The following is a 10,595-nucleotide window of genomic DNA, read 5'->3' as shown; positions in this document are numbered from 1 at the left end:
TATTTTTAAAAATATATTATTTAAAGACCTGAACTTTTGGCAACTAATTAAAGCCAGTTAATGAGATTTCATGGTAGGAACAACTAGGTAATCTTTTAACTGTAGACAGTTCTCTCTTTTAAGACTTCTGAATATAAATATTTTAAGTGTTAAAGATCTTCGTATCAACAAAGAACAACACAAAGAGGCAAAGTTAGTCAAAATTCATTCTGAGGAAGGGTTCTGGAACAGAGATTATACTTATACATAAGAAAAAGCTACTTACTTTCCTTTGGTGGGGTTCATGTTTGACAAACATCAACATTTTTTAGTTTGAAAACTTAATTCTAGTATCATCTAGATGTATTCACCAGAGTTTGTTCAAAACTGGGTTAAAACTACCCTGTTATTCAGTGTTGAGGGTATTTCAGATGAAGTCTCTTGTATTTACACAACAGCTTCAATCACAAACTTGGGTGATACAATGTATATTACACGTGCAATTCTGTGGACAACACCAAGCTGCAAGAAGTTTTGAGTACCTTGAAGGTCAAGTTTAAAATTAAGGTTGGTTTTGTTGTGGGTTGTTTTCTTTTCCTGTTTTTATAATCATCAATAGATTATTCTGTAAAATTGTGTACTTTAGAGTGAAACTAAAATACAGAATACCTAGATAAGCAGCCACAGAGCAGAGAAATACGGAGTTACATGGATCAGAAACTAAATGTCAGTAATGACGTTTTGGTTTGGATCTATTAATTCACAACATTTGTACCTAGAATGGTGACCGTTATGTTTTGCTTGGTGCTGATAAGATTTCCACCAAGGGTGTGGGGTAGGTGATAAAAAAATGAGACATCTTTGCATAAAGACAAAAGTCTTGCATGATTCCAGAACATCCCAACAGCATTGTTCTATGAAGAAAGCATTTAAAAATTGGTCTTTCTATACCAGAAAAAGAAAACTGAGACAACACTGTAACATATTCTCATGTATTTTTAGAAAAAGTCACTTGTTTCTGTCAGCTGTCAAAGCAAAGGATAAGAGATCAACTCTATCAAAAAGATGGTATTTGAAAAACTTACTTTTAGGTTGGAGAACATGGAAAGGGACATTTAGACATCTCTGTTGCTGATCTTAAGAAACCGTGTATGAGCTATACCTACAACAGACTGGTCCTAATGTCTTGTCAGGAGAGGAGAGGGGGTAAATTCTTAGTGTCTGGCCTAGTCTTTATTTTTTTTAGTCAAATTCAGTAGCAGAAAACATTAAATCTACAAAAAGTTGCAAAACATAAAGTGATTGTAATGGAACTTGCTTATTACAAACTGTACAGTGTTTTAGGAGCAGTGGAAAGGAGAAAGAGAAGTTCACTGTCAATGCAGCAATTCTCAAGGTTTTGACTGGGAATGGTGCCAACTTCTATTTCTGCCCTAACTGTATTCTGGTGAGTTAAAACTACCTATGTGGATAAATTAGATACATGTAGCTTTACCCGTGTATTGATCAGGGCATGGGTGTGTCACAGTTTCAAGGTCATACTTTCTTGCAGTTTTAGCTATATGCAAAGTGACCTTCTGAAAATAAGTATCTATTGCATTACAGAAAGAGAAGAAAGTAATGTTTTCTTAAGAGCAGAGTGAGTGTACTAAATTAGAAAGATGAAGCACTTGGTAACAGTTTAGGTGATACAGTTCTCTTAAAAATGGTACAAAATGGAAAACTTTCCTAGCCTTTACATCTGACACCTTTTTTAGTTTCTCTGTAGTGGAAGTTTTTTAGTAATTTGGTTTTGGAAGTATTTTCCAGTATGTTTTCTGTTCATCAATGAAACTGTTCAGGTTCTTTTACAGTGATGTTTGTATGGATTCCACTTCATTTTGAATAAATGCTGGATTTATGACTAAAACTTTAGGGGGGCTAATTCAGCAGAAGCACTCATTCCAGGGATGCTCCAGTTGCAGAAAAAAAAAGAAGTAAAGATGTCCAAGGAAAGGAAGCTCAAGGGCTGCTACAGAATAGGAAGCTTTTGTAAAAATGTGTATGATACTGCTGTTGTAGACATTTTTTTATAAGAATGAAAATACTGAATAGCAGTTGCAGATAATCCTTGACTCCTAATAAAATGTTTTTTAAAATATGTCTGCTTTCCCTAAAGTAGCAATTTTAAAGCATTATAAAATCCTTTTAATTTTTGTTCAAGTGTAGAAATCTTTCACAGTTGTGGTTAATTGCACTGCAGTTTGGCTAAATTGAATGGATATACTGAGCATACAAGAATGGAGTTTTAGAATAAATTCCATGCAGGTAAGATAAAATACCTAGTCTGGGTGACTTTAGTATGCAGTTTTCATTGAAAATACTAATTCTGTAGGAAGGCAATGATAGTTTGGTATTGTTTTTATTTAATATTTTGTAATATTTGCCTTTACCCATTTCATAGATAAATAAAATACAAATGCCTAATCTCCAATTGCTAAATCTTTAATGCACAGTTCTAAAGAGGTATTTATTTAACAGCTGGAAATACTTAAAAGTAAAAAAAAGTCTTTGACATTGTGAAGAATATTTTAATTCACTTCACTCATCCATTTAAAATGTTAATTTTACATATGAATGTTTTCATGTTTTAAATCTAAACTATTTGTCCCCATTGCATAAATGTAGCAACTGTGCAATGGTTTATCAGTAATAATTAAGCTTTTGCTTTTCTCTTGCTTGTAAAAAAATTATCTGTTATGGTCTCTGTATTAAAAACACTGCATTCTCTTTTGTAGTAATTAATTTGTGCCTAGTAAAATGGTAGTATTTCGAGAGGGTTTTTTCCTTCATTGTTGTTGTATTGTTTGCTTGTTGCAGGCTTTTTTAGCATAGCATTGCCAAGATTAGATATTTTCATCAGGTCAGTCTGTTTTAAGAAAACAACACTACTGTGTTAATATTCTCACAACTTGCTCTTTCACTTCCGCGTCAGGGTGATGCAGCAAAGACGCCAGTCTCTGAGCCAGCGGGGCAGAGTCCCTGCAGAGCGTGAAGAAAACCGAGCCTTCGCTGTACTCCTCCATCATGGTGCCTTCTTCATCGTTCATGGTCTTTTTCAAGTTTGCTGCAAATGCCAGGGCTCGAACCAGAATATCTCTGTTTATACAGTTGTCAAAAAGTAACACCAATGATGGCACCTAGGATATTGAAGGATATGTTCATACTTAATCACCAGCAGTAAGTACGTGTAACTAAATCTAACTTTAGAAAATGGAAAAAAAAGTGCACCTAAACCAGAAATGTATGAAATCCCAGAACTTCGTATGCTGTGAACACCTGTCAGAAAGTTGCACAGTATGCATGTGTTCTCTTCAGAAAAGACTGGCCTGTGCATCAACAGGCTAATAAATGCTTTGTATTTTCAATCTCCAAAATGTGTCTGTCTGGAAAATTCCCATTTGGAAGAGAGGGTCTGCTTTCCTTCTCAGTGACGTTGATTTCGATCTGAATGTTTTTATGTTAGCATATCTGATAAATGAAAAAATGAACTGAATATTTAGCTACCCTAACCTTGTTTTAATAATGAAAAGACAGCATTATCTAGACCAGCTTTGTTCATGGCAGATAGCTCACAAATAAAAGCCACTGCATGTTTTAAGAAAGTTACTTTGGGGAGGGGGATGAGGATGCAGCACCATTCCAGCCCCTGACTGTTTTGGTGTGAGGACATGAAACTGAAAAAAACCTGTGTGCCAAGGCCAGCACAGCAAATGTCACATGAAGTTCTCCATGAAGAAATACGTAAATGCACAGGGAAAGTTCACTTAGAGCACTTAGAGACAACAGTTTTATGTCTTCATTTGAGTAAAGGAGTGGGAATTTCAGTGGAATTTGGCTGGGTTTGGTACAGTACGTTGGCTATAGAAACAGCTATTGAGAAGGATCACTTACTGGTTCTATTTGATCATTTTCAATCTATATACTGACTGTGTGTCTGGAAATGAAGTTTTGGGCTCCTTATACATACTACAAACTGAAGTTCATTACCCCTTTGGTGGAAAGGGAAGGTTAGAACAGGCTTCTGCAAGTTATCATCGATTATTTGGAATGGTACAGAGGACGTACAACCCTCTTCAAGTGCACAGGCCCTGTGCCTCTCCCTCTACAAGTGCAGTATCCATATTACACTACCCTGTGAAATAAAGCCAGCCCATGAAAGAATGTGCACTTAGCTACTGATTTTAACCACCTAGTGTCTAGAATTTGCTCTGGAATTGCATATATATTTCTAATATATTACAATTCTTCTGGTGCGTGCAATATCTGAACAGGTACACATATATATGCGCTAAAAATAAAATGAAGCAGCAAGAGTCTTACTTGAGGTCTGAGAAGATGTCTTGTCATGGCTGGGTTTGCAGATAAGTTCACAAGTACTTTCAAAACTTGAATCTGAAGTGAGGAATGTACAAGTTCATTGAAAGCTCCAAAACAGTAAGTACAGCTGTAATGGGCATCAATAATGCCAATGTTGACTTGGGAAGGAAAAGGTAGAATGGGTTAACTAACACCTTAAGTATTTTGGCATAGGGAAAACTAAGGTATAGACATGTTAGGAGCAAGTTCAGATTGACTTAAACATCAAAATAAGGCAAGATCTATAAACAAATCCCAGTAGGCCAAATGCAGAATATTTTTTTAAATACAAAGAGGATGGTTAAGTACTACATTTAAAATTATCTAAATCATATAAAATACACCTTTATGCTTTCTTGGACCTTGTGGTGCTAGTCTTTAAACACTAGGAAAAGGTCATATTACTGACTGTACTGAAGTACAATAGGTGTGTTTTGTTTAATGGAAATGTGTGTTTTGGAAAACTGGTTTTGATCTGATAGAGCAACCACATATACTGACAGTACCACAACATCTTGAATAAAAGCTGACTTTGGTCCCTAACTGAAGCTTGTTTCAGTATCACAGTAATTCACAAATAAGCACTATTTCCAGTTGCAGTCACAAAGGTTGCAAGAGGTGTCATAAGCGAACAAAAGTCCATAACTTGGGATCCCTGCTCAGCATCTTTCCCTACAGAGATTCATGCATCAGTGAAGCCATTCCCATGCAGGTTCTCCTTGCTCTGTGATACAGCAGCAATGCTAGGAGGAGAAGAGAATTCTGGAGTTGCTACAGCAAAGGCACAGGGCAATCACAGTGCACCCGGCACTGCTTTGGTAGAGCTGCAGCCCAATGGTTCCACTACCACAATTTCCTTCCCTCCCCCCTTTTTGAATCTATATTGTGAAACTAATACAGATCCATATTTTAGTGCATAAAATCTGTATCATTAATGAATATTTAGTTTTTCTAAGCACAGTCTTAACCATTTTACAAAAACGGTAAGAAACAAGACAAGTAAAGTAGCTTCATAAATGGCTTGTAAAAATAACACTACCCAGTACCTGTGTCCTTTCAGTTCCTTCTGAAAGCAAATGAAGAAAGCATGGAATTGAGTTTATCATCTTTTGGTGGTAGTCACTGGTAACAGACATATTTGTCAACAGCCTGAGTCCAGCTAGCTGCACATCAGAGTTCAGGGGAGCTGACTCAACAGTCCTACAAACTTGTGTAATAAATACCTGGGGAAATGAGGAAGGAAATAAGAGAACAATTTTTGATAAAAGCATATTTTCTGTCACAAATAGTATCAATGGCCTAGCTACAGTAACATAAATACTTCCTGAACATTGCTGGCTGAATGGCAAAGGTTCTTGGAAACAAGTACTTTTTTGTTTTGAATATTTCAAACATTCTATTGGCATGACAGAAGCAGACCACACAGCGTTATGCTCACTGACCTTCCTGAAGTATAACTTGGTCTGAAAACTTAAAGTGCTTTGACTCCATTTCAGAAGTGATACAGCTGCTTTAAGGAGTTATTTTAAAAATCACTTACAAATAACTAACATCTTAAATATTGAAAACAAACTAAGGACAAGCCTTGAAATTAAATCCTTTCTCCCAACTACGTGGCCCATTTACTGGAACACTCTGTAGGAACAGCAATGACAACTGACATTAACAACTATTTTTACCAATTTTTCTTTTGGATGACAGTCTATAATGAATCTTAGAGTCCTAAATGAGAAAATTATTTTGCCCTTACCAAAGGAGTTATTTTCTACTTATGTACAGCTATACAAATATTGGCAAGCACTACTTAATAAAAATTGCCCATTGCTAAAGATGCTACAAACCACCACATACAGTCACACTACCTTTTTATCAGCTACTGAAACAAACTAGTAAGAGTCTTCAAATCTGCCTCAGCTCACCGCTTGGACATTTTTTGGTCTATTGATTAATCAGATAGGCTGGGTTTTTTTCTTGATGCTTAATCCTTTCATACCCATAGCAGGTACTGTATTTACCAGTGGAACTTGTTATAATTTATACACACTATTCTTTTAAGACGGAAGTATCACCTGCAAAATTCGTCTCATACAAACCCAAGGGCTCAATTCCTCTTTTCTTCTCCCTCACCTAAGGAGTCCTGGCAAGTTCAGTGTGCAATCCATTCTATTAAACAGCCACTGTTGATGTTCTAGGCACATTTGGAAATCATCTTACCTCACATAATTTTGCTATAATTTTAGCAGCACAGTCTCTGTTTAATAGTATTCTGTGAATCTGAACACAAACTGCATAGGTTCCTGTCTTTTATTTTAAAAGTAAGTGCCAGTGAAGCAATGTATTTCTAAGTTATCCTTTCAATCATCCAGATCTGCGGACTTGTATGTCTATCATCAAAGCATTTTGGCATCGTGGCTTGTATTTAACAAATATGCTGAAGGTCCTGTACTATCTCTTTGCCTTGGTTACTTTGATTTTTCCCATTAAGAAACTTACCTGTATCTCTTCCTGATTTTTAATATTCATACTCAAATTATTAAGTGCATTTAGTGCTTTTTCTTTAACTTTGGGAATGCAGTTGGAGAGCATCCCTCCAATAACAGACAGACCATCCAAATTCCGGATTATATCCTGAAATATAGAAGATATTTAATAACATTTTTAAAAATTCAATTTAAATGCTGAAGCATTCCCTCAAAGTCTCCATTTTAACAAAAATGAAATATATGAATGAAGAATTCAAGAATTGATTGCTCTGTTTAAAGAGAGTATTAGCAGATACTGCTTTATTGCTTCCACTGAAACTAAGAAGGGTCCTGCTTAGAAACAAAGTATTCGTTGCTGTTATTTGACAATGGCCCACCACCTTTGCTTTTAAAATCTCGTCTGCAAAGCATGCTTAAAGCACTTTGGATTATAAAGAATAAAAGGAAATTACTGCATAATGAGTTTATAGAACAGCCGAGCCAGATCACAGTACCTAAAAGCCCTGACTGAACAGGACAGAATTTCAAGATGCCGCTTCATATTATTATAGTAGAGCTTCTGAAACTTTTTCCATTACACCTGGTTTTATTAGTGTTTTAATCTTTCTCACTCAGACTGTAACTGTCTTTGAAAAAAAAATACTGTTTTCAAAACAATTAAAAATGGACAAATGGACTTTGGGCTCCAGTTCCATTCTGCTCTATGAGATTTATATTAAGAAAGCAGTTTTGAGAAGCCAGAATAGACAGCTGTCATAAGTAACAGAAACAACAAAATAAAAAGGGTAGGACCTTGGAGGTTAAACTGTTAAAAAGGCATGAAAATCTGCATCCAGCTCAAAAGCTTTTCTGCATTCTATGTCCAAATGATTTGGAGATATGATGATAGTTGTAAAATTGCTAATGTGCAAACAGCACATAACTTTGTGAGGGATTAAAAAACCAGTTTATCTCACTAAATTTTAGATCTGGACCAGATAGTATTTAACCTCCAGTTCAACCCTTTCATTAACTGTAAGCAACAAAAGATATATTTACAGCACTTTGAAAGTACAGGACTCTGTATGGACTTTAAGTGGTCCAAATATTATGATTCAATAAATTCTGTGAAGCTGGTGAATTATATTATTTGGGCCAGCAGAAATTAAGGCAAGACATTAAATGGATTTTAGAGCACAAGCTATCCTAGTGTTCAGTCCCGTGTCACTCTTTAGCAAAACACAGCTCTCCTCTGTCAGACTGGCTGGCATTGGATGTTGTTTTCTACAGAACAATACTCACTTGATTTACAGAGAAGGCAGCACTGTTGCTGAGAGTGATTAAAGCTTGCTCTTGAATTAATGGATCATCTGTGGCCTGGAGCAAATGAATAAGTTTCTGTAGAGCATCCACATCCATGGTATGGGTTGACACTGGAGGACTACTGTCTGTCAATATTTAGAAATTAAATACTTGATACCAAGTTTGAGACATTTCACTTAGTTGCTACTTAATGCTTTTTACAAAGCTGAAATTTAGCTCTCAGTTGTAGGACATACTGTTCTAAGTTTGTGCCCAACCATCATGTCATGGTAAAAAGACTGTTTTACAACACTAAGATTCTCATTCTTTTCCAGAGTCCTCTAATTACCTCTTCTCAAAGTGGAGAATAAAAGGAACACACAATTAGAGATTGAGGTGTGTTACCTCCTGCTTAACCAATAGCAAATTTCCTATTCAAAATTATTGGGAATATTCACCAAACATGGTTGGGGGGGGGAGGAGGGGGAAGGTTCTGCATCCCTGAAATGAAATGTGGAAATCTGTCTGGGCACTGTAGGAAATAAAACTTCCAGTTTACAGACGACTACTTCCAGAATGACACTGTGCTAGTACCCTGAGGTCCTTTGACAAAGTAACAACCACAGTGTTAGGGGAACACTGCTGATCATGGCATCACTCAAACAACAGAGGAGGGCTGCGTCTGAGTCAGGATGATGTGATGGAATACCTGGCCTTTATAAAAGGGCAACAAATGCCATCAAAGGCCATTTCAGCTAGGTTGGAGGCAGAACTATTTAGCCAGCTGAAGAGCCATGAGACCCGATCTATGACTGCTGGACTAGTCATAGCTGACTGAAGATGACTTCTGAGAAGCTAACCAGTGCTTTAAGTTACACAGCATTACTGCCAACATCACACCAGGCAAACAACATAGTGGTAAAGAAAAAAAAGAGGTCAAAGTTAATTATGATAATCCAAGAGCTCACTTCAAAAACAAAATTGTTTTTCATCCTCGTCTAAACACTTAGTTTAGCTTTGAATTATAGGGGGAACACAACTGCAATAACATAAGTAAACACACTGATCTGACGTACGCTTTGGGGCACTTAAAAAAAAAAAAAAAAAAAAAAAAAAAAAATTAGGCTTTCCTAAAAATAAACCACGCTCCAGAGTGCTCCAAACCTCCGTATGGCTGTGGAGGGCCGGTACGCAGGACTGTGGCACCGCCTCTCGCAGGGCGCAAAGCCGCCACCGGGCCCCGAGCCGCGCTGCAGGGCCGCGGGCTGGGAACTCTCCGGGTCCCGCGGAGCCTCCCCCGGCCCCGCCGCACACCGGAGGGGCCCCGCCCTGCCCCTCACCTGCCGGCGGGCCCCGGGCAGCCGCTGCCCGCCGCCCCCGCCGCCCGCCCGCCGACAACCGCCACAGGCAGTAGCAGGCGCCGGCCCCGAGCAGCAGGGCCGCCGCCGCCACCCTCACTGCCGCGCCCCGCGGCTCCCACATCGCCCCGGCCGCGGCTGCGTGGCCCGCAGAAGCCACCGCCCCATCCGGCGCGGCTCGGCCGCGGCTCTGCCCTTCCCTCCGTAGGGGCCGCAGGGATGCTGAGCCCACAGCTCCGTGTGCGGGGCGCGGGAGAGGCCCCGCCGCTGTGTGTCGACGATGCGATGCGGTTTCTGTTTTACACGAAGGATCACCCGTGCTCCCGGGCCGGCCCTGCCCCGCAGCGCGTACCGAAACAGGCTTCCCGCTCGGGGAGGCGGCCTGCTGACGGGAAGGGCGGTCCTGCGCCATGGCAGCGCCTGGCGGGCAGTGGGGGCATCCCGAGATTGGGGGACAGTCGTCTCCGCCGCCCCTGGCCCTCCGCCACCCGCTGGGTGTCCAGGTGGTCGGCAGCCTGGTCCCACTGCAGCCGGTGGGACCACAAACTCCCCCGGTAACATCTGTGGCAGGGAGCCATCCGCCACCCTTCCCACGAAGGGTCCCCCCCTCGCCCCTCAGCAGAGCCCTGGTCCCGGCTCGCTGTGCCCCTCAGCGCTGGCCGCGGCATCTCACACCCCTCACACTGCTCTCTGCTCGCCTGGGACATGATTTTGTTTTGCTCGTTTTGTCACTAGCATGCTTCAAATGATTTATGAAAACTTTAAGTACAGAAACAAGACAGAACAAAGCAATTCTGCTTTATAATCTGTGTCAAAGTGAGGATTGAAATGAAGGTGAACCCGGTGAACTGCACTGGCTCTTTCCCTGATACGTTTAAATTATTCAGTGTTAATTACAGAAGCACCTCTATATTCCAGACGGGTAATTCCTTCCACATGAGTGTAGTGGGTGCAATCCATGTTTTCTAATGGCCTGTCAGTCGTAAAGATGACACCGGATCATGCTCAGATACTGGTGGATTAGGTATTCTTGTTGGCACAGGAGTACACTTCCATAAAATATCAGGGAGTAGAACTGGCACAGCATGAAGGACTG

At 39.7% G+C, this 10,595-nt stretch overlaps 1 protein-coding gene across 2 annotated transcripts; it reads right to left on the bottom strand.

Moving 5' to 3' along the window:
* Nucleotides 1–8: 8 nt before the first annotated feature.
* On the bottom strand, nt 9–9,840 carry ARMC10 (armadillo repeat containing 10). Of its 2 annotated transcripts, none has more exons than XM_069036030.1 (6): nt 9,482–9,840; nt 8,142–8,287; nt 6,871–7,005; nt 5,424–5,600; nt 4,342–4,413; nt 9–3,158 (listed from the first exon to the last, which is right to left on the bottom strand). In XM_069036030.1, the coding sequence occupies exons 1-6, from the start codon at nt 9,621–9,623 to the stop codon at nt 2,907–2,909; spliced, it is 924 nt and encodes a 307-aa protein (XP_068892131.1). In that variant the 5' UTR covers nt 9,624–9,840; the 3' UTR covers nt 9–2,906. The 2 variants fall into 2 exon arrangements, with proteins under 2 accessions (XP_068892131.1, XP_068892136.1); XM_069036035.1 differs by lacking the exon at nt 9,482–9,840 and adding an exon at nt 9,306–9,457.
* Nucleotides 9,841–10,595: the final 755 nt, after the last annotated feature.

Source organism: Aphelocoma coerulescens, chromosome 1A, assembly GCF_041296385.1.
Source record: "Aphelocoma coerulescens isolate FSJ_1873_10779 chromosome 1A, UR_Acoe_1.0, whole genome shotgun sequence".
Taxonomy (NCBI): domain Eukaryota; kingdom Metazoa; phylum Chordata; class Aves; order Passeriformes; family Corvidae; genus Aphelocoma; species Aphelocoma coerulescens.
This window is presented reverse-complemented; position numbering and strand designations above follow the sequence as displayed.